Genomic DNA, 24,648 nt, shown 5'->3' with positions numbered 1-24,648 from the left:
AACAGGTCCAGAAGAGAAGTTTATAGCAATGCAGGCCAACCTCAGGAGACATGAAAAGTCTCAAACAACCTAACCTACTATCTATAGGAATTAGAAAAAGAAGAACAAAGCCTGAAGTCAGTAGAAGGAAGGAAACTGTAAAGATCAATCAGGAAATGAAGTAGAGCCCTCTTAAATAAAAAACCAATAGAAAAGATTGATGAAGATATGAACTGTTTTTTGAAGAAATGAAAAACAGAATTGATAAGGTTTTAGCCAGTTGCCGTGTCAGGCCCTTACACATCTCTACTAGAAATATGTTATTTTTATAATTTTTCCATTTACTTTCAATGTATTGCTAAAATGTTCCTTTCTGTTACTTTCTGGGATCCATTTCCCTTAGGGCACAATTAATGGCTCCTCTTTCCCATTTCCTGTAGCACTTTATACACACCTTTAACAGCACTTGCCACTTTGTTTTATAGTGCCTTGTTTATTCTTGCCTGGAGAATCACGTGGACAGAGGAGCCTGGTGGGCTGCAGTCCACAGGGTAGCACAGAGCTGAACAGGACTGAAGCGACTTAGCACAGCACAGCACACAGCACCTTTGTTTATGAGTCTGTTTTCCCACCTAAGTTGTGAATTTTTCCCAGTTGGGACCTCTGCTTTGCTCAACTTTGTTTCCACAATCTCAAGCATAAGATCTGACAGTGACTTATGTTTGTGGAGTTGAGTTGAAAAGGCTGGAATGCGTGGGTTTCATCTCTCCTCCTCCAAACTCAATGTTACTTTCTTCCAGTGTATTAATTAGCCCTTCTAGCCAGCACTGTCTCCTACTGTGCTCTGTTGCATGCTTTCTGTCTATGCTCAGATTGACTTAACTCTCTATCAGTAAACTCCTGCTGCCATAGCTTCTGCTGCTGCTAAGTCAATTCAGTCGTGTCCGACTCTGTGTGACCCCATAGACAGCAGCCCACCAGGCTCTGCCGTTCCTGGGATTTTCAAGGCAAGAACACTCATCTTCTGAAATCATGAGATTCACGGCACAGATCTTGCTTCTTGGTGGCCTCCCTTTTAGGTGTTTCTAGGTTTCAACTTTCTCATGTTTCTTAATTCAGCTGCCACTTGACTCACTTCTCATACTCCAAAACTTTTTGACCTTTCTTATTGCCATGTTTTGTTGTCTCTTCTCCCATTTGTTTTGTTTTGTGTGACTTTGTAGCTTTCCTCTACCTTTATCATAAGTTTCATGGAGTTATCTGGTAGAGCAGAGAGAAATGTATATATCCAATCAACCATGTAGCCAGAATTTTATTGTATAGCATCATTAGTCAGGTGCTATATGTATAATAAGTTTACTAAGTATTTGTTGGATAAATTAAAGAACTGCTATTTTTATGCAAAATTTTACCAGTCTTAGATAGTACATTATAATGGGATTTTTTAGTACCTCATAGTTTACTAGGTAAAAAAAAAAACTTTCTCCTCACTTTCGCTAAACTTTCCTACTTAGTCGAACATTGCCTAAGGAAGATGGGAAATAAATTAAGACATATATGGGGACGTCCCTGGTGGCACAGTGGATAGGAACACCACTAATGCAAGGACATGGGTTTGATCCATGGTCCAGAAAGATTCCACATACCTCATGGCAACTAAGCCCATAAGCTTCAACTCCTGAGCCTGCATGCTTCAACTACTGAAGCCCAAGTGCCTTTGCTCTGCAATGAGAGAAGCCACTGCAATGAGAAGACTGCACCCTGCAACAAGGAGTAGCCCCTTCTCATCACAACTGGAGAAAGCCCATGTAGCAACAAAGAGCCAGCACAGCCATAAATGAATAAATAATAAGTTTTAAAAATTATTAAATAAAAAACCATATTCAGCTGGAGAACATATTTTAAAGCTTAGGTTGAGTTTCTTTCCTTTTGCATCGTAATTTTTTTTTCGTAGAGAAGAGATTTCTTTATGATTTTGTCAATTACAAAAAGTTATAAAATTGTAATGCCTAAAGTGATGCCAGAAACCATCAGATTTAACCTTTGATTTATAGGATACTGAGAGTCAGGCTGTCTTGGTTCAGTTCCTGGCTCTACTATTTGCTTTGGACAAGTGTCTTTTTCTGGCCTCGTGTCCTCATCTAGAAGATGAGAGGGAAAATATTGATGTCATAGAATTGTTGTGAAGATTGAGATAATTTCAAGTTCGTCATACTGTGACTGACACGTAGTAAGATCTCCATATATATTTAATTATCATATTAAGCCACTTAATTAGTAATTTAGCTGGCTTCCAGCCCTCCAGTTTAGTATACCTAATATTGGGTTGGTCAAAATGTTTGTTTTTCTGCAATACTGGATGAAAAACCCAAATGAACTTTTTGGCCAACCCAATGCATGCTTAGGAATTATAAATCTCTTTCCAAGTTAGCCACCATTATTTTCTCTCCATCTCCTTCTTCATTTGCATGATGATGTATTTCTGAAGCTAAACATACTCTTAGCATTTCACCCATTACCACCCACATTTGTAAGGACTTCCTTCCTGTATAGAACATTTTAAGTTTAGTCATTCCTTTTAGTTGTTTAAAGGCACTTTCAGATGGCACTTTTTCCTGTAAAGTTGAGTGATCTCACAGAAGCAGACTTTTTTAAAGTTACAATAATGCACTCCACTTCCCAGCATAAGTGGATTAAGTGCCACCCTGGCCTGGGCCGGGCTTAAAAGCAAAGGAAAAGCCCTTGGACCAGAGAGGAAACACTTGCATAACTGTGTTGATAAATTACAAACCACTCTCCTTGCTCTCACTTGTGCTGTGGAAGACAGAGCATCCTTTGATGTGGATCTTTTTAAACAGCAGAACCTCTGTGGGATACCACCCCACACAGGAAGGTGAGTATCAGGCCACAAAATCTGATAACGCAAAAACTTGCAAATTTGGTCCCTTCTTCTATTATATGAGCGTTTATTTCTGCTTTCTTCAATAAAGTTGTCGGTCAGAACTCGCTGCATGACTTACTCTGTAGTTAGACTGGTTATTGATGGTTACAAGGAATCTAATCTTCTGGCAGTAAATCTTTTTTAAAATGCTGTTGCTAGGGTGGGAGATGGTGGAGGACAGCGATCAGGGGCTGGGGAAAATATAGGAACGTTAAAGGTTTATCTTTCTGGGAACTTGAGGCTGTAGAAAATTAGACCTAGGAGATTCAGAAGAAAATCCCTGTGGGTAATGGCATTTTGTGGCAGGAGGACTGAGGGAGAGTTAAATCACTAATAACTACTGCTTGATTTTGATGGAAAGAATCTAGGCTTCAGAATAAGACAAGCATAGGTTGCAATCCGGCTATGAGGTCGCAAAGAGTCGGACACGACTGAGTGACAGAACGGAAAAGGAAACTGAAGTCACTTACAAACTATGGGAGTTTTGGACTGATTACGTGATGCTGTGAGCCACAACTTCCATATCTGTAAAGCAGGGGTAATAATACCAACTCTGTAAGGATTTTAGGAAGAAAAGATGTAATTTATGTAATGCAATTAGGACTTTGTAGACTCTTACTATCGCATCACACTTGTGTTTTTATCAGTCTTGTTGCTGGCAGTCTCAAAGTATTCATTGTGTGAAAGCAGCCTGAACCTCAAATGGGTTTATACTCTGAAACTGAATGCAGTTTCCTTATAACTCTTTTTAAAAATAATTGAGATATAATTAACTTATTAGTTTCAGGTATACAACATAATGATTGAATATCTGTAGCAGTGTGACATGATCACCACATTAAGTCTAGTTAAGGTAACATATATGGTGGCACTAATGGTAAAGAACATGCCAACCACTGCAGGAGATGTAAGAGATGTGGGTTTGATCCCTAGGTTGGGAAGATCCCCTGGAGGAGGGTGCGGCAACCCAATATTCTTGCCTGGAGAATCCCCATGGATAGAGGAGCCTGACAGGCCCACAGAGTCGCAAAGAGTCGGCCATGACTGAAGCGACTTAGCATGCACCAATATCACTATACATAGACAAAACTTCTCTCTTGTGATGAAAGCTTTTAAGGTCTACTGCCGTGAAAGTGGAGGAGGCTGGTGGGCTGCCGTCTCTGGGGTTGCACAGAGTCGGACACGACTGAAGTGACTTAGCAGCAGCAGCAGCAGCAGCAGCAGCAGCCATAAAAGTGAAAGTTGCTCAGCCGTGTCCGACTCTTTGATACGCCATGGACTATAGAGTCCATGGGATTCTCCAGGCCAGAACACTGGAGTGGGTGGCTGTTCCCTTCTCCAGGGGATCTTCCCAGCCTAGGGATCGAACCCAGGTTTCCCACATTGCAGGTGGATTCTTTACCAAGTGAGCCACAAGGGAAGCCCATACATAGTTACACAACTTTTCTCTTGTGATGAGAGTTTTTAAGGTCTACTGCCATAGCAACTTTCAAATATACAGTATTATTAACTAATATTAATATATTAGTCACCATGCTGATAGCTCTTAATCTCATCTTGGATAAGGTACATAAGCATTTCCTCACCCAAAAAGAAAAGATACAGTTAGTTTACTAGGAGGAAATTGCCAATATTTGACTGTTTTAGACTTATAAAAATAGCAATTTTGTATAATTCAACCTAAAAGTATGTTGCTATCCCTAGAATTTACTTCTTTGCCCATCCTTTAAAGACTCAGTCCCATATTCTGCACAGTTTGTGGCACAGAATGGGTATCAACACACATTAACTGAGTAAATGTATGAGTGAATGAATGAAAGCAGGGTCATATAGTGATATATTTGTGTGCATGCGAAATCAGGTAAAACAGCCACGAGGACACAGCCTTGAGTGGGAACTGAAGCTCCAAAGGACAGCCTGTGTGTGAGGTGGTGGAGGTGTTTGTGTGTGTGTAATGGGAGATTTCTAGAGAGTAAAACAGCCGTGTTATTGCTTCTGCTTGGGTGATAGGAGACAGAATGTGGAGAGAAAGGGGTAGTTTAACGTCAGCTGGCAAGAGCCGTGTCTCTTCCTTTGTTTTCTTGTCTCCAGCCACTGCTGTAGCCAGCAATAATTGGTTGGTTTCACTTCCAGTCATTGTACTCCTAACAGTAGCTACTAGTTTAAAGATAAGACACTAAAAATTACTCAAGTGGCATCACTTTATGTTCTGAGTCCTTTGGTTCAGCATGGAATATTCATAGTGTTGTTTGAGAATTCCAGAGCTCCTGTTGTATTCAAATCAGGCACCACTAATGAGAAGGTGTATATTTCTAGGAAGTGCCCCCTTAGTGGAGACAGTTATTCAAAGCTGCTGCATTTTAAAAGTTAGCGCTAATGAGTCAGGCAATGAAGGTAATAGTTTAATGGTTCTCCTTAAGAGCACAGGATAATCTTCATGAATTTTCTATAGCCCACAGTCTTGCTGCACCCAAAATTGCTCAGATTTGGGGAGGCTGATTACCGCATATAAGACTTCATGAGGCTGGTATGTTTAAACAAGGAGAGAAGTCTTTTCTAATTACTAGAAAGCTTACATCCTTTGTTCAGAATCTGAACTTCTGCTAAATTATCAATAATCAGAAACGGCTTCACAGAATCAGAGCAATCATGGAAATTCTGGGTTTTGAGATATCTTGCATGAGGCTGTGGTGAAGTCTAATGATTGTCCTCTTATAGAGTACAGCTGACCCTTGAAAAACATGGATTTTAACTGTGTGGGTCCACTTATAAGTGGTCTTGTTTTCACTAGTAGATACTGTTGCACTAGACTGTTCGTGATTGGTTGAATCCAATGTTGTAGAACCTCAGATGGGAGGAGCTATGTGTATGGACAGAAGTTATGTGAGTGGATTTCTGACTGTGTGGAGAGCCTGTGCTCCTAACTTCGGCATTGCTCAAGGTCAACTGTATGTCACCCCAGCAATGGAAAACTTCATAATTTCCTTCCATGGATGCTTAGTCACTCAGTCGTGTCCGACTCTTTTTGACCCCATGGACTGCAGCCCGCCAGGCTCCTCTGTCCATGGGATTCTCCAGGCAAGAATAGTGGAGTGGGTTGCCATTTCCTCCTCCAGGGGATCTTCCTGACCCAGGGATCAAAACTGCATCTCCTGTGTGGCTAGCAGATTCTTTACCATTGAGCCATCAGGGAAGCCCAATGAACACCAATGAACACTGCCAACATTTTTTTCTGTGACCTCGCCTTTCGGTTCCCATAGTCTCCTTCCATTTAGGATACATTTAGTTGAATAAATTCCTGCAACTAAATGACAATGTTAATTTTCCAGATCCAACTCTCTTGAGTTTACACCTAGGCTTCCTTGGAAGAAGTTCGGAGTGAACTCAAGTTCTTCAAACACCATTTTACAAACATTCTTGATTTACTCCCACAGTTAACTAGGATCACTTCTGCGCACACATTTTGCTAGTTGAACTCTCAGTTGAACTTATTTCTAAGTTCCTGGGAGGTACCCATATTTGTTCACTTTTACTACCAATAAGGAGTCATGAGTGGTGGTTCTCTGGTGTGTGAGGGGAAGTGGAAAAGGCACTGGAGGACAAACAGGTGTTAGGGCAGTGTCATTCTAGCAAAGCTTATTGACTTTCCCGTCATGAGCTCTTCCCTCTCTTTGGACATTCTGTGCTCTCCTTGCACTGCTGTAATTACAGCACTCACCAGGCGATATTTGCTATTACTATCCGTGCTTCTGTCGCTGCAAGTAGGTTAATGGTTCTCAGCCCTTTGTTCTTCTGCAGCTTTGTCTCTGGGTATAATTTAGTACTTTTAGTACTGCTGTTTTTTTGTAAAGACTTTAAAAATTCACAAATAATAGGTGAGTATTCTCACTGTAAAGTAAAGAAGCAGTAATTACAATTAATTAAGTACAAAATATTCAATAGTTAATATTGATAAGATTTTAAAATGCAAAACCCTGTGGTGGAATAACAATTTGAGCTTTAGCACGTATAATTGTTTATTTATTCAATCATTGAGACCATCAGCATCATGTCTTTAATAATGTCTTCATGACTGGGCCTCCCTCCCTTTCCAGTATGCTTTTAAAACTTGTCAAGGCATGTTTTTTGGCTAAGAACTGGAGAAAATTAAGACAACATTGTGAATAGTTGGATGTTAAAAAGTGCTATTACTGGGAATTCCCTAGTGGTCCAGCGGTTAGAACTCTGAGCTTCCATTGCAGAGGGCACGGATTCTATCTCTGGTCAGAGGACTAAGATCCCTGATGCTTCAAGGCCAAAAAAATAAATAAATAAATAAAATTCTATTCAAAGCCAAAAAAAATTCTATTGCTGTTATAATTAATTTTCAAAGAACACATTTATTCTTCATTGAAAAATTTTAAAACTTCCTGTTTTATACTCATTTAAATGAAAATGGTTGTTTTTGGAGAGATTAGCCACAGCTCTTAAGTAACAGGCATTAACTATTGCTGTTATATAACCAGTCTTTTATTGTTTCATAATGGTATTTCTATTACTATGGATCCAAGTTCTCACTCTGCTTAATTTTGCCTTAGGCACTTTCAGTTAGTTAGATGTTTCAACTGGTTTGTGTGTGAGAAAATGTTATCCCTGTGGTTTTCATCCAGAAATGCTGCATTCAACTTTTCCTAAAATGATTTATCTTGCTGAAAACTCTCCTTTTCCCCCATAATAATATGTCAGCTGAAAATGTAGCATCATTTATTTCTTTCTGAACGCGAGGTATTGCCTTTACATTTGCTTTAATCCTTAGACTATCTCACCATCTCATCTGGGATGACGTGAGGAGCCAGCAGCCTTCTTATTCTAATTATTCCACAAACAATAGTGAATGTCTACCAGGTACCAGGCACTGCCTTCAACACTCAGGCTTCACAGAGAGAGAAGCTCCACTCTTCAGAAGCTCCCTACCTGTAGAGAAGCCAGCAGGTAAACTACTAAACCCCATTCTGTGTGCTGTGTGCACAGTACAGATGGCATGGAGGGTGGGTGGGGCACAGAGGCCGACTGGCGGGCTGAGTCCATCTGGGAGTTCAGCGAAGGCACTTAGAGAAGGTTAGCTTTGAGCTGAGTCTGGAAAGATGGATCACTTTGTCAGGAATAGGGAAGAAAGGACATTCTAGACACAAGGAACCATATGGACAAAGCATGGAGATGTGAAATTGCATGGTGCTTTTGGGAAATTACGAGATGTCTTGTTTAGCTGCAGTGCTCAGGAACTGAGGCAGAGACTGGAGGACAGTACAGTTTTTCTGGAGTATATTCTTGCTGGCTGGTGTACTTTTTGTATTATATGGTAGAATTAACTGTGGACAAAAAAATTGGGGTAATGGAATAATCACAGAGGGATCTGTGTGACACTAACCAAATAAATATAACAAAATAGAATGTAACACAAAATATATAAAATAAAATACCTTTCCTCAAAATTCCCAGAATCCGTTTATCACTAGAAACAGAGCTGTTGAGGACAGACAGGAAGCAAACTAACTCTTGGCTGATGATATTTTCTGTTCTCTTTCCAGCCTCCCTGCATTATTTGGGAACAATGTGGGCCTGGACACTGTGGATGCTCCCTCTACTCTGCAAATTTGGCCTGGCAGGTAGGTCAGCCTGTGCCCTTTTATGGATTAGGTGATTCTATTTGCCTTTTTTGGATAAGAATTGTTAACTTGAGAACAAAGGGGCACCTGGACATGGGCATTCATGGATGAACAATAGGGGATTTGTGAACTCCCTAAATTTGTGTGGGGTTGTATGTGCATGTTGATATATACTTATGCATATGCAAGTTTGGCAAGATGATCTATCATATTTTCAAAGGGAGATATGACCCTTTGAAAGTCAAGATTCACTGTTTTAGAGTGATAGTAGGTGATTATCTTGGTGATTCCTGTGTTCAGGATGCATTGCTTCATATAGGATACACACATAAAAATATATATACATTTTCACACTATTTGCCATAAATTCCAAGGGTATAAAGGGAAATGAAACAACATGTTTCTACAATGGTCCAACTCAAAACTATGGGCCTAATGGCCATATAATACCATGTAGGTCTAAGATGTATTACTTAGATCACATATTATGTTAAAAAAGATAAGACCAGATAAAAAGAAATGGTGATTGAGCACTGGGAAAGTAGACAAGGCTTGTAGTATAAATATTGGTCTGGTCAGGCTGCTATATAACAAAATACCACAGACTGGATAGCCTAAACAACAGAAGTTTATTTTCTCACAGTTTTGGAGACTGGAAGTCCAAGGTCGAGGTGTCTGCAGGGTTGATTTTCTCTGACACCTCTCTCCTTGACTTGTTGATGACCATCTTCCTGCTGCCTCTTCGCGTGGTCATCCCTCTGTGTACCTTAATCTCCTCTTATAAGGACACCAGTCAGATTGAATTAGGACACACTGTAAAGGCCCCATTTTAGTTAATATATCCTTATATGCCCTGTTTCCAAATGCAGCCACCTTCTGAGGCACAGCAGAGAGAGAGGAGGGCTTCAACATATGAGATTTGTGGGAGAGGGACACAATCCAGCCCATAACGTATCATAATTGGAGGTCACCCAGAAGGCAGTTGTGATCCAGAGATAATAAGAATGTCTTCCAAACCTCTGGCATGGCCTGGCCCACCTTGCAGGTCCCTGGGGTTATACTTGTGACACTCCAGAGCTTTGCAGACAATACAGGCAGGTAGGGCTGTGTGTCTCTGTCTCATTCAGCCTCTTTTGGCCATCTCAGAAATCCCCAAATGCTTCCAATTCTCCAATTTAAAGTTCTGCTTATAAGCATCATGACACCTTTTCCCCTCAACTTGTCTTTTTCAGTCTTGTATCTCTGTCTTCTCTTACTACCTTTCACTAATACCATTTCCTGTGTAACTGACTCCAGTTTCCGTACTACTTCCCTTCTAGACAATTTTCCCCTTGGTCTCAGCCTTGCCCTTCTTTTATTTCAAGACACTGTTCGCAACAAAATTTGACTTTGCAATGACACCAAAGTGATATGAGCGTAGAGAGGAAGAAGGGAGATTGAGAAGATCTTTTTAATTTTGAAAAATGTTCTTTTAACATATAGGAAATTTGCTGATAAGCAAGAACATTCTCCTGGTCCTTCTTAGAGAAGAGTTCTGAATATTTCTGCTTATTTCTAAAAATAAGGGAAATAGTTTTTTCTAGAAATGTGGCAATATGTTTATATGCTTTTTCTTAACATGTGGAATGATACATGTGTGTGAGGGGCAAATGTAACCTTTAGTTGTCCACGTGCAAAAAATAAACATTCTGTTGTAGTTTTATATTTACACAAAAATTGTGATGATAGTACAGAGAATTCTTATATACCCTTTATCCAGTTTCCCTTATTGCTAATATTTTATAATAGCATCATATGCTTGCTGAAATAAAGAAACTGATATTAACACATGACTATTAAGTACATTCCAGACTTTACTTGATTTCACTAGTTTTTCCTCAATGTTCTCTCTCTATTCTGGGATCCAGTTCAGGGTAGCATATTGCACTGAATTGTCCTGTCTCCTTAGTTTCTTCTGGTGGATGACAGCTCATTAGTCTTCCCTTTTTTCTCATGACTGTGGCAGTCTTGAAGAGTACTGTGAGTACCCTTGGGGTTTTATGAAAAATAGAACAGAGGTAAAATGCCCTCCATTGCTCTATCACAATTATATAATGTTTGTGACAGTCTTTTGATGAAGAGTTTGTGTTCTAATTAGAGGTAAGTTGAATAAGACTTAAAACAGGCACACTAGTTACCAGCAAGTAGGCAGGACAACAGATGTATAAGCCTTGCTTCTCACTGGCAGTTCTATTACATAAGTCAGGGCAGTTCAGATGTGTGGGATCCACACCAGATAACTGAGGCTGTAAGTAATAACTATAAGTAAAGAAAGGAAGCAAAACTGAAGCTATTTGTTGATCTGGTTTTCCTTTTTTATTCTAGTTCCCCTTGACACCCTCATTTGTGATAAAACAAATCTACAATGCCCTGAGATCATATGCAGAGTTAGGATGTCATGAGGACATAACAAAGAGAAGAGGGAAAATTACTCTTAAATGAATTCCTCCCCCAAGTCCTAAAATCTTGGATTTTCAGACAAGCTATTTTTCACATGAGGCAGGGAAAGTTGTTTATGCTGTGAAAATAAACAAGCCCAAAATCTTAGTGCTGAAGACAACAAAGTTTATATGTCCCTCACAGGTAAGCAGGGACCTAGGCTGATGGAGGCTGTACCAGCCTAAGACTCATGATCTCACCATGGATTTGCAGGGTGTGCAGGGCAGAGGGAGGAGAGGAAGGGTAATAATGTAGTAGCACTTTAGTCTCCTTTCATGTCAGGGGCCAAAGAAGTCACGTTGCTATGCCTAATTTCAAGGAAGCAAGGAAATAAAATCTTCCCATATGTCGGGGAAGGGGAAATATTGATGAGCACTGGAAATGTTCTTGGGCACTCATTTTATTTGCCATAAATCTCTTTTGTAACACCAACATAAGGGATCAGAATATGCCACCCCAAAATATACCACTTTGGCATAAGGATTTATTTTGGTTTGGAGTCAAATGAGAATCAATAGATGCAAAAGTGAAGTCTTTGGAACTTCTTTTATTTATTTAAAAGAAGAAACTTCTGAAAAGTAAGGACTGCTATAAATCTCCTCTTCTGGAGGAGTTTTATGACTATGAGGAAGACAGAAAATCAGTGCCAGGATGGATCTGCACATGTAAACCCTGATCCATTAGTGTCTCACATATATTTACCTTTTCACAGTCTGCCACCCTTGAAAGCCTAAGTTCATTTTCCTTTGCCCTGTCAGTTCTCTACAGATTTATTGGTTTGTCTTAAGATGCTGTATCAGCGCAGGTTCTAACCACCCCTTTAAGTTACTCTTTATTGAGTTTTCGCCTGTGTAATTTCACTGCATGCATTAATATAATGTTTTTCTCTTGTTAATCTGTCTTTTGTCAGTCTGATTTTACAGGGCCCAGGCTGGAGAGCCTAGGAGAGTGAAAGGAAACAGAATTTTTTCCTTCTCTATACCAATATCAAGTGGCCTCTCCAAGAATATTTCTGTCTTGCCATGTACCAAACAGTGAGAGTAAAACAAATGTAGCTCCTTAAAAAAAGCTCAGGTGAAGAGGAAAATCATTTTTAGAACTACTTTCTCTTCTGATATCTGATGACACTGATGGTCCTGGTAACCAGAGGTTGGACTCCCCTCTGATTTATGGTTTTTATAGATATTAATCAAAGCTTCTGAAAGAGCTAAAGAGAGATATTCAAGGAAGAATAGTAAAGACCAGAGTTCACCGTGGTTCGACGGGGATATGTTTAGATACACAAGGATCTCTTCCTGTGCTGTGCTATGCTAAGTCACCTCAGTCATGTCCGAGGCTCCTCTGTCCGTCTATTTCTACACTGGTTTTTTTGGTGGCTGTCTTTAGAGTCAGCCTGTTCAAGGCAAACCGAGAATGAAGGTGGAAATAAAATGTGACTGTAGGGGGCCGTAATGAGAATAGTACAAAACTAAAGACTATTCTGAGTAGACAGGGAAAGACATCTTATTTCTTTGTTTTCCAGCCAATGATCAGTTTTGATATCCTGCTTAGAGTCCATGTGCTGGTATGAGTGAAATGGAGGTGGAGGGCAGGCTAGCTTTGGATGACTATTTGAAAGGAAATTGGCCAGAGGACTAAAGACAGACCCACATGTACGCACAAACACATACAGCCAAAATCTCTGAGCCAGAGAGTGAGTCAGTCAGTGTAACAGCTATTCCCCTGGGGACATTGTTGGCTAACTGTTTGCTCACCCTCTTACAGGATTTTGGCTGTCCCCACTGACAGTTGTGAAGTGTGCATCTGTTAATATTCTGCTTGCTGTCCTGAGGAATCCTGAGGGAGTGTTTTCAAGCTATGTGGGCTCTCTGAGGAATTACTGGGCTAATTGGTCTACCTTCTGATCTCCACTTAACATGTAGTATTATTTGGTTCAGGTCAGTTAACTTTGGTCCTTTAAACAGTTGGACTTGGAGATCACCAGCTTTTTCATGGTTTTCAGCATGCAAGTAGCTTAGATAGAAAGTCATTTTCTTAACTACTGACTAGTGGGTGTTGTCAAGATCAGGCTTATCTGCAGGACTCAGAGGAAGGCTTCTCAGAAAAAAAGCTGGAAGTGTGGACATGACATGAAGGCCCCCTTGCTCCCCTTCACTCTTGTTTGTTGCTCCCACATTGTTACCTATGTGGACAATTCTCATTTCTTAGACCACAGTCTCCCACGTTGCAGGCAGATTCTTTACCATCTGAACCACCAGGGAAGCCCATGAATGAATATACAAAACCCGAAAGTCCCAAATCTAAGCAGTGAATACAACCCATTCTGAAACTATTTATTACTGACTTCCTATTAGAAGGTGTTACCTCTGGAAGAGTTGAAATGTATACATTAGTCAGATATGCAGATATATTTTATAACATCCTTATTTTCGATGATTAAGCTAATCAGTTTTCAAAAAGTCCCTGCTCCCCTGGAAAGCAAGCAGGGCTGAGGAAGGGGACGGCACGGGCAGTACTTATTAGCATTGTCTCCGTCTCTTCTGATTTATAGTGTTTTCCAGCTGATTCAGTCTCTCTGGGGTAACTGTGCACAGTTCCAGAGTTTCTGCCTGTCCCCCTACTCCTGCCTAGGGTGGTGTCTCCGTATATGAGTGGGTTTATGTAACTTCAGAGTCCTGGTCTCCTAAATCTGTGTGAGCAAGTCTTTGTTTCCCTCTGGACGTTCTGCTAGGGTCTTATCCCTTCTCTGCTGTCTGCTGCCAGGCAGCCAGCTTTGCGTGGACTTTGGGGTATCATTGCCAAACCCACTCCTGAAGTTCATGCCCCAGCTGTTTGCCTGTGGTCTTGACATCCCCCTGTGCACAGAAACCTTTTCATCTGAATCCCAGGCCTGATCTATAGCCGTATCACCCTGAACGTGCCTGATCTCTTCTGAATCCCAGGCCTGGACCAACCCCACACATCTACACCCACCCACAGTTCCTCACCCTGAGATACTGGGGACTTCTGAATCCCTGCTTGCTACTCTGGCCTGTTCAGGGCTTATGTGAAGATCTTCCCCAGCCCACTCTCTGCAGTGCTAGGACTTCGATATCATGCTGGAGTTGGTGCTGAGTGGTACATGAGGCTCTGACAAGACTTGCTATGCCTGGTGAAATAGGCCACCAGCCCAAATGACCTTTGTTCTTCAGACTCATGCATGTTTGTACTGTTGCACCAAGAACACTGACATCCGAGTTCTTTGCTCCATCTTACTTTCACTCCCCCACTCCAATATTTTACTTGCTACAAGTGATGGACTTCTTACTTCTTATCTGATAGGAACTTCCTTGAATAAAAATATAAGAAGTGTTTTTTAAGTCAAAATCTAGCTGTTTAAAGGGAGTAACTGCAGAGATGGAGTTAGATTCTTTCCATGGCCCTGATAAGGAGAACCTATTATACCTAATAACTTACCAAGAAATTCAGCTTTCGATTAATCTGTTTTCATCAAACTCATTAATGCTGGTAATATCTATCATGTACTAAAGTTATTGTGTTTGTGTATTTTTCTAGACCTGCCAGCTAAGCCTGAGAATATTTCTTGCGTCTTCTACTATACGAAAAATTTTACTTGCACCTGGAGTCCAGAGAAGGAAGCTAATTTTATATCATACACAGTCAGGAGAACTTTGTGAGTATGGGAGCTTGTGTGCCATCAGGGAGAGTAAAGGGAGGAGGCAGAGGCTCCCAGTTTAACTCATGACTCAAGTCACTTAGACAGTAAAAGGTTTTCTCAATTATGGCTTCTAGATAACCACTGTTTGCATCCAGTGGCCGGGGTGATATCTTGGTTATTTGCAACCATACTGATAGGATCTACAGCTAAGACGGTGGGGAGGGTGCTTGTATAACCATGACACAACATTACCCTGTACGCCATTTTTGCGTTCTGTGATAACTGTGGAAAACCCTGAGATCCTTTCTGCTTTCAAAATTCCATGGTTCTATATTTCTGTATGTTCACTCAATGCCCCCTCACCCCTGCCTTTGCAAATCCTTACGCAGTGGGCCCCCTCTTCTGGTCTCAGCCTGTTTCATCTTCCACATAGTCCCTAGAGGACTCTAGCAATACCCACCTACTTGATTCCTACCAATATGTGTAGTCGTTTTCATTAAGTTACAGCTTGATAGGGTTTAAGTTACCTATCTAAGAAAATAATTGTAATGAGTTTTCTGAAAACAGTGTACACCAGTGGCAAAAAATTCAATCTGAAAAATATGAAGAATATAAAAAAAATCACCCAAAATCCCACTACCAAAGATAACAATTTTTAACATTTTGATGAAGGCCTTCCTAGACACCTTTAAGAAGAGTAATGTAAATATGTAAGTTCATATTAATGTAATCATTATTTACCTAATATGCATCTTGCTTTTTTTCACTATTAATAGAGTACCAGGCATCTTTCCATATCAATAAATATAGCTGTATTAAAAACTATCATTTTAAATTCTATTTATGTATCTACTGTAATTTATTTAACAAACTCTTTTTATTTTTTTCTTTTAAGAATAAGTTCTCAAGGTTAGAATCTCAGATTTTCAAGAGCCTATTCATTATTCCTTACCAATAGGAAATGCATTATATGAATGTAACTTTTGATGAACTTACAGGGTTCCCAGCGAGGTCTCCATGGTAACTTTTCTCTCTCCTTGAAGGTGAGGAAGGAATCTGGAGAGATAAACATCAATTTCTGAACTATACAGTTCTCAAGAGAGACCCAGAAGGGAGCTACCAAATACATGCTTAATATATTAAATATGCTTATGTTTCTAAACTGCTGTACTAAACTCACGCTGAATCATTTTTTCCTTCAAAGGTGTTATTTACGTGAAAATGATACTTGTATTTCTACAAGTAAAAATGGTTCTTCATGCTCTTTTTATTCAAGAATAACACCACCAGATATTTACATTATTCAAGTGGAGGCTCAAAATGCATATGGTATAATTAAATCTGATGTAACATATTGGGACTTATATACCGTAAGTAAGTGTCACTTTATATTCTTATGTACTTTTTAATTAAAATATACCCTCTTCTTTTTTTTAAAAGAGATATCTGTAAACTCAAAAGTAGATTCACAGCTCAAGCATATAGTAGGTGTATGTTATGGGTATATGGAAAACTTGTCTTCTTTTGAAGAAGGAAAAGAAAGGTAGGGTCAGAGGGAAGAAGAAAGGAAGTAAGGAGGGAACTGACCAAAAAAAGAAAACAGAATGAGAAGAAACATTTTGCTGGTCCTTGATTTTCTCTGGCAGTTTGTACCATAGATTATATTAGAAGAAACAGTGTTTCTTCTTCAAAATATTATTGCTCCTGCAGGAGAAAGTAAAACTCTTATTTTTAAAAATATCTCACTGATAGTTATTTTTTAAATTATTTTTCAGAGTCATTTTTACTATTTAATTAAAAAATAACATCATTTGTGAGATATAATTCACATGTTATAAGATTCACCTTTTTTGTTAATTTATTTATTTTTAACTGGAGGATAATTGCTTTACAATATTGTGTTGGTTTCTGCCATACCTCAATGTGAATCAGCCACAGGTATACATATGTCCCCTCCCTCTTGACCCTCCATCCCATCTCCCACCCCAAAGATTCACCTTTTAAAAATGACAACTCACCAGTTTTTAAAAATCATATTCACAAATTTATACAAATATCACCATGACCTAGTTCCAGAAACTTTTCATCACCCCTCAAAGAAACTTCATGCCCATTAGCAGAAATCCTTAATTCTACCTTCCCCTTGATCTCTGGCAGTCACTAACCTATTTTTCTGTCTTTATAGATTTACTTATTTTTGAAAATTCATATAAATGTAATGATACAGTATAGTCCTTGTATCTTATTTCTTTCACAGCATAATGTTTTCAAGGTTCAATCTATCTTGTAGCATTTATTCCTTTTTATTGCTGAATAATAATCCATCATAGGGACATATCACATTCTGTTTAACCACACATTGGTTGATAGACATTTGAGTTGTTTCCACTTTTTGGTTATGAAAGCTGCAATTATGAATATTTGTGTACAAATTTTTGTGTGGATATAGGCTTCAATTCTCTTAGATATATACCTAATGAAATTGCTGGGTCATATAACTCAGTCTTTAACTTTTTGAGGAACTGCTGAATTTTAACAAAATGGCTGTATCATTTTACATTCCCACCAGCAATTTGTAAAGTTACCAGCTTCTCCATATCCTTGCCAACACTAGTTATTGCACTTTTTTTTTTTATTATAACCATCCTAGTGGGTATTGGAGAAGGCAATGGCAACCTACTCCAGTACTCTTGCTTGGAAAATCCCATGGACAGAGGAGCCTGGTGAGCTGCAGTCTATGGGGTTGCTAGGAGTTGGACATGACTGAGCGACTTCAGTTTCACTTTTCACTTTCACGCATTGGAGAAGGAAATGGCAATCCACTCCAGTGTTCTTGCCTGGAGAATCCCAGGGACAGGGCAGCCTTGGTGGGCTGCTGTCTCTGGGGTCACACAGAGTCGGACACGACTGAAGTGACTTAGCAGCAGTGGGTATTAGGGGACTTCCCCGGTGGGTATTATATCATACTTCACTGTTCTGATTTGCACTTAACAAATGATTAGTGATATTAAGCATCTTTTCATGTGCTACTTGGCCATTTGTACATCCTGTCTGGAAAAATGTTAATCCATAACCTTTGCTGATTTTACAAATATGTTGTCTTTTTACTGTTCAATTTTAAGAGTTCTTTTTGTGAGGGTCTGTGCTCTGCAGCATGTGAGATCTTAGTTACCCTGCTGCTGCTAAGTCGCTTCAGTCGTGTCCGACTCTGTGCGACCCCATAGACGGCAGCCCACCTGGCTTCTCCAGTCCCTGGGATTCTCCAGGCAAGAATACTGGAGTGGGTTGCCATTTCCTTCTCCAACAAGGGATCAAACCTAAGCCCCTTGCAGTGGAAGAGTGAGTCTTAATCACTGGATTGCCAGGGAAGTTCGAGTTCTTTATATATTCTGGGTATCAGCTCCTTATAAGATATGTTTTGCACATATTTTCTTTCTTCCCATGGGTTATGTTTTCCATTTCTTAATAATATCCTTTGAAACTACAACATAATTTAATTTTGATGATTTTATTATAATTTATCTATTTTTTCCTTTATTGCTTGTGCTCAGGAGTCAGAACTAATAAACTAGTACCTAACCTGAGGTCACAAAGATTTCTACTCTGTTTTCTTTTAAAGACCTTTATAGCTTTAGCTCTTACATTTAGTTCTATGATCTTTTCTGAGTTAATTTTTAAACAAAGTTAACAAACTTTGTATTCCTGAAATAAATCTCACATGGTTGTAAGTGTATAATCCTTTCTATATGTTGCTGAATTTGGATTGATAGTTTTTTTGTAGAGGATTTTTTCTTCTATCTTCATCGGGGATATTGGTCTCTTGCTTTCTTTTCTTGTGATATCTTTGTCTGTTTTTGTCATCATGGAAATATTGGCCTCACAGAATGAGTTGGAAAGTGTTTCCTGGTCTGGTTTTTTGAAAGGGTTACAGGGATTAAGACCATCCCCAAGAAAAAGAAATGCAAAAAATCAAAACGGCTGTCTGAGGAGGCCTTACAAATAGCTGTGAAAAGAAGAGAAGGGAAAAGCAAAGAAGAAAATGAAAGATATACCCATTTTAATGCAGAGTTCCAAAGAATAGCAAGGAGAGATAAGAAAGCCTTCCTCAGTGATCAATGCAAAGAAATAGAGGAAAATGATAGAATGGGAAAGTCTAGAGATCTCTTCAAGAAAATTAGAGATACCAAGGGAACATTTCATGCAAAGATGGGCTCAATAAAGGACAAAAATGGTATGTTCCTAACAGAAGCAGAAGATATTAAGAAGAGGTGGCAAGAATACACAGAAGAATTGTACAAAAAAGATCTTCATGACCAAGATAATCATGATGGTGTGATCACCCACCTAGAGCTAGACATCCTGGAATGTGAAGTCATATGGGCCTTAGGAAGCATCACTATGAACAAAGCTAGTGGAGGTGATGGAATTCCAATTGAGCTATTTCAAATCCTAAAAGATGATGCTGTGAAAGTGCTTCACGCAATATGTCAGCAAATTTGGAAAACTTAGCAGTGGCCACAGGACTGGAAAAGGTCAGTTTTCATTCCAATCCCAAAGAAAGGTAATGCCAAAGAATGTTCAAACTACTGCACAATTGCACTCAACTCACACGCTAGTAAAGTAATGCTCAAAATTCTCCAAGCCAGGCTTCAGCAATACGTGAACCATGAACTTCCAGATGTTCAAGCTGGTTTTAGAAAAGGCAGAGAAACCGGAGATCAAATTGCTAACATCCGCTCGGTTATCGAAGAAGCAAGAGAGTTACAGAAAAACATCTATTTCTGCTTTATTGACTATGCAAAAGCCTTTGACTGTGTGGATTACAAGAAACTGTGGAAAATTCTTAAAGAGATGGGAATACCAGACCACCTGACCTGTCTCTTAAGAAACCTGTATACAGGTCAGGAAGCAACAGTTAGAACTGGACATGGAACAACAGACTGGTTCCAAATAGGAAAAGGAGTACATCAAGGCTGTATATTGTCACCCTTCTTATTTAACTTATATGCATGATGCATCCAACACTGGGCTGGAAGAAGCACAAGCTGGAATCAAGATTGCCGGGAGAAATATCAGTAACCTCAGATATGCAGATGACACCACCCTTATGGCAGAAAGTGAAGAAGAACTAAAGAGCCTCTTGATGAAAGTGAAAGAAGAGAGTAAAAAAGTTGGCTTAAAGCTCAACATTCAGAAAATGAAGATCATGGCATCTGGTCCCATCACTTCATGGCAAATAGATGGGGAAACAACAGTGGAAGCACTGGCTGACTTTATTTTTTGGGCTCCAAAATCACTGCAGATGGTGACTGCAGCCATGAAATTAAAAGACACTTGCTCCTTGGAAGAAAAGCTATGACCAACGTAGACAGCATATTAAAAAGCAGAGACATTACTTTGCCAACAAAGGTCCATCTAGTCAAGGCTATGGTTTTTCCAGTAGTTATGAATGGATGTGAGAGTTGGACTGTAAAGAAAGCTGAGTGCCAAAGAATTGATGCTTTTGAACTGTGGTGTTGGAGAAGACTCTTGAGAGTCCCTTGGACTGCAAGGAGATCCAACCAGTCTATCCTAAAGGAGATCGGTCCTGGGTGTTTGTTGAAAGGACTGATGTTGAAACTGAAACTCCAATACTTTGGCCACCTGATGCGAAGAGCTGACTCACTGGAAAAGACCCTGATGCTGGGAAATATTGAGGGCAGGAGGAGAAGGGGACGACAGAGGATGAGATGGCTGGATGGCATCACTGACTCAATGGACATGAGTTTGGGTAAACTCCAGGAGTTGGTGATGGACAGGGAAGCCTGGCATTCTGCGGTTCATGGGGTTGCAAAAAGTCAGACATGACTTAGCGACTGAACTGAACTGAAAGATCAGTGGTAATTCGTCTTTAAACCTTTGGTACATCTCACCAGTGTAAATATCTGGGCCTCAAATTTTCTTTTTATGAAATGTTTTGACTTGGGTTTCTTTTTAAAACATTTTTAGGAACTCCTTTTGAAATGCTTACATCACGCTGCTAACATTGGCCGTATCTCTTGTTGATGGGCCTAAAAAGGGCAAGGTTTTTCATTTCATAAACACAAACTATTATTTTATTATTATCTTTGCTTTCTTAACATGAACATATATTACTTTAGCAATAATGTAGATTGATGTGACCATTACAGAAAATAGTATGAAAGTTCCAAAAAAACAATTAAAAATACAAGTACCAAATTGATAAAACAACTACCAGCAATTCCAATTCTAGGATCTTATTGGGATCTTAAAGAGATACTTGCATTTCCATGTTCATTGCAATATTATTCACAATAGCCAAGATATAGAAACAACCCAAATACCCACCAACAGAGGCATGAATAAAGAAATTGTGCTATATACATACATTGCAATTACTGTAGCTATTTTGGAAAGCAAAATGACGTTTTGTGGAAAGTAGCCTAAAAATGTCTATGTTCTTGTTGTTTGTTGTTTAGTTCCTAAATCATGTCTAACTCTTTTGCAACCCAATGGACTCTAGCCCACCAGGCTCCTCTGTCCATGGGATTCTCCAGGCAAGAATACTGGAGTGGGTTGCCCTTTCCTTCTGCAAGGGATCTTCCCAACCCAGGGATCAAACCCACATCCCCTCACTGGTAGGTGGATTCTTTACCACTGAATCACCTGGGAAGCCCCAAAATGTTTATACCTTTTAATTTAATCCTTCTGTCCTAGGGGAATCTAAGGAAGCCATGAGAGATATAGACAAAGATACAACTATTATCCACTTACTTGTTCACTTAACAAATATCTGAAATTTGTTGAGTACCAAGTGTTAATCCAAGGCCTTGTGATTGAGACTCAGCTTCTGTTTTCAGGGGGGATTTAAAATGAGAAATTGGAAACACTATCACTGCAGATGGTGACTGCAGCCATGAAATTAAAAGACGCTTACTCCTTGGAAGAAAAGTTATGACCAACCTACATAGCATATTCAAAAGCAGAGACATTACTTTGCTGACTAAGGTCCGTCTAGTCAAGGCTATGGTTTTTCCTGTGGTCATGTATGGATGTGAGAGTTGGACTGTGAAGAAAGCTGAGCGCTGAAGAATTGATGCTTTTGAACTGTGGTATTGGAGAAGACTCTTGAGGGTCCCTTGGACTGCAAGGAGATCCAACCAGTCCATTTTGAAGGAGATCAGCCCTGGGATTTCTTTGGAAGGAAAGATGCTAAAGCTGAAGCTCCAGTACTTTGGCCACCTCATGCGAAGAGTTGACTCATTGGAAAAGACTCTGATGCTGGGAGGGATTGGGGGCAGGAGGAGAAGGGGATGACAGAGGATGAGATGGCTGGATGGCATCATCGACTCAATGGACGTGAGTCTGAGTGAACTCCGGGAGATGGTGATGGACAGGGAGGCCTGGCGTGCTGCAATTCATGGGGTCGCAAAGAGTTGAACACAACTGAGCAACTGAACTGAACTGATGTACAGTACACTAATAAAGAAAGTGTCAAATTCTGTTTCTCTATAGAGAATATTATGAAGCTTTGAAAACATGTTTTGAAAAATTTTAATGCAAAGGGATGTTTGCTGATTCCATAATGTTTTTCATAAAGACAAAAGATTTATTTAGCATAGCATCAGTTTTCTTTTAAAAAGTACAAATTTTTATATAGGTAAAAGCCTGGAAATACACCAAAATGCTAATAATGATGATCTCTGGTTGATGGCAAGGAGGGCATGGCAACCCACTGCAGTATTCTTGCCTGGGGAATCCCATGGACAGAGGAGCTTGGTGGGCTATAGTCCATGGGATCACAAAGAATCCAACATGACTGAAGTGACTTAGCACGCATGCTGGTTGATAGAATTATGGTTGACTTAAAGTTTTTCTTAGTAGTTTTTCTATATTTAAAAAATTTGGGGGGGACTTCCCTAATGGTCCAGTGGTCAAGACTCCGCCTTCCAATGCAGGGGGTGTGGGTTCAATCCCTGGTCAGGGAACTAGATCCTACAAGCTACAACTATGAATTCTCATGCTGCAACTTAGACCTGGCATAACCAAATAAATAAATTTAAATAAATAATTTTTGAAATGAGCCTATGTTACTTTTATAACCAACCCCTCCTTTTTCAAGGAGAGATTTAGGGTGAGAATGTTTATAGTGTTCAGGGGAGATGAGAGGTGTTTTCTACTGGGCACTTCATCCTGGAAGTAAAAGAAAGAGAGATGGGGAGAACAGACAAGAGGAACCACCCATTCTCTGGTCATGAAGTTTCTTTTTACCTCCCTTCTGTTTGACAAAAGATCTGACCCAGTTAGTAAAAGGCTGATTTGTTAAAAACAAAAACACAGAAATATAGCCTCTCCTCACTGGACATTCTTTTTTGAAGGGGTGGGAGGTGGCAGCATTCTTTTTGCCCTGCTTTCTTAATGCCTTTTGCATACACTAAATCATGGAATATGCACTATGATTTCCTTTGCAATTCTGGGTGGATGTTATTAGCACTTTCTGGTCTTTGTGCAAATACAAGAACTGTATGATTTTTATTTTCAGCTAAAATTGAGCCACCTAAGATTTTCAGTGTGAAACCAGTTTTGGGCCTCAAACAAATGGTTCAAGTAAAATGGACACAGCCTGTGTTGGCACCTAAGTCATCTACTTTAAATTATACACTTCGATTCAGAGCAGTAAATAGTACCCATTGGGTAAGTTATGCCATTATAATGTTTCTAAGAGAATTATTTGATGTTTGTTGATCTGGAATAATTTTTTTCCATTTTCTACACTTAAAATAGAAGATAGACAATAGTGAATACTTTTCTCCCCAGTTTCCCATTTGGGCCTTTTAGATTGGAAAAGTGTCTTACTATACGCATCTTGCATTCTGAACATAGGGGCATACAAAAAAGTGAGAAATTTATTTTTGCATTTCATTCTGTTTTGTGTCTAGCTACATTGGTTCTTGAAAGTCTATAGCTTGGGAATTTCCTTTTAAATTGTTTCAACCTTTGTGATCTATAACACATATTTAGAAAAGTAAACAAAACATAAATATTGCATTTAACAAATTATTATTAAGTCAGTGTGCATGTAAAAACCACTGATATAAAAAATTGCGTGCTATAGCCCCCTGCCTACCCTTTTCTGATGACATACTCCTCCTGCCTTTAGAACTAATGATTATCCTAGTTTTCATGGTAATTACTTCTTTGCTTTTTATTATGGTATTACCATGTAAGCCTGCATCCCTAAACAATGTAGTCTGAGACAGTGTATAAACGGAATCCATATATTTTGTATTTTCTTTATGTTTGACTCCTCTCTCTCAATATTGTGCTTCTAAGATCCATTCATGTTTTACAGTGCTGGAGTTTATACATTTTTATTCCAGTGTAGTCTTCTGTTGCATGTACACAATGGAATCATGGCTTTAATTTGCACTTACCTGACTTTCAGTGAGATTGTATGTCTTTTCGTGTATTTATTGGCCACTTGGAATTCTTCTTTGTGAAGTATTGATTTAAGCCTTTTGCACACTCTTTTTTCTGCTGGATGATCTGACTTTTAAATTGACTTATAGGAGTTACTTACATATTCTGTTTATGAGTCTTTCATTTTTTATGTGTCTTGTAAACATCTCTCACTATGCATCTTGCCTTTTTACTTTCTTAATGGTATCTTTAGAGGAACAGAACTTCTTAATATGAATACTGTAAAATTTTATCAAGCTTTTCCTTTATATTTATTGTCTTTTGCATCTTGAGAAATATTTTCTTACCTCAAAATTCAGAAATAATTATCATATTTCCATAATGCAGTTTAATATTATATCAGCTTTCTATTTCTAACCAACTTACATTATTGACTCTTAGCTTCCAGCCAATTAAATCATTTAAATCTTTGACTTCCCCTCAACACACACACAAAAGATTTTCTAGTAAGAACATTTCCATTATCT

The 24,648-nt window shown here is 39.2% G+C and overlaps 1 protein-coding gene across 1 annotated transcript in view; it reads left to right on the top strand.

Annotated features, from left to right (window-relative positions):
• Positions 1–8,510: 8,510 nt before the first annotated feature.
• The window catches only part of IL31RA (interleukin 31 receptor A), a 49,815-nt gene continuing 33,677 nt past the window's right edge, over positions 8,511–24,648 (top strand). The window contains exons 1-4 of the mRNA XM_068990645.1: positions 8,511–8,565; positions 14,599–14,716; positions 15,906–16,075; positions 23,244–23,395. Of these exons, the coding sequence (XP_068846746.1) occupies positions 8,511–8,565; positions 14,599–14,716; positions 15,906–16,075; positions 23,244–23,395 (495 nt within the window). The remainder of the gene's footprint in view (positions 8,566–14,598; positions 14,717–15,905; positions 16,076–23,243; positions 23,396–24,648) is intronic.

Source organism: Capricornis sumatraensis, chromosome 18, assembly GCF_032405125.1.
Source record: "Capricornis sumatraensis isolate serow.1 chromosome 18, serow.2, whole genome shotgun sequence".
NCBI classification, from domain to species: Eukaryota; Metazoa; Chordata; class Mammalia; order Artiodactyla; family Bovidae; genus Capricornis; species Capricornis sumatraensis.
This window is presented reverse-complemented; position numbering and strand designations above follow the sequence as displayed.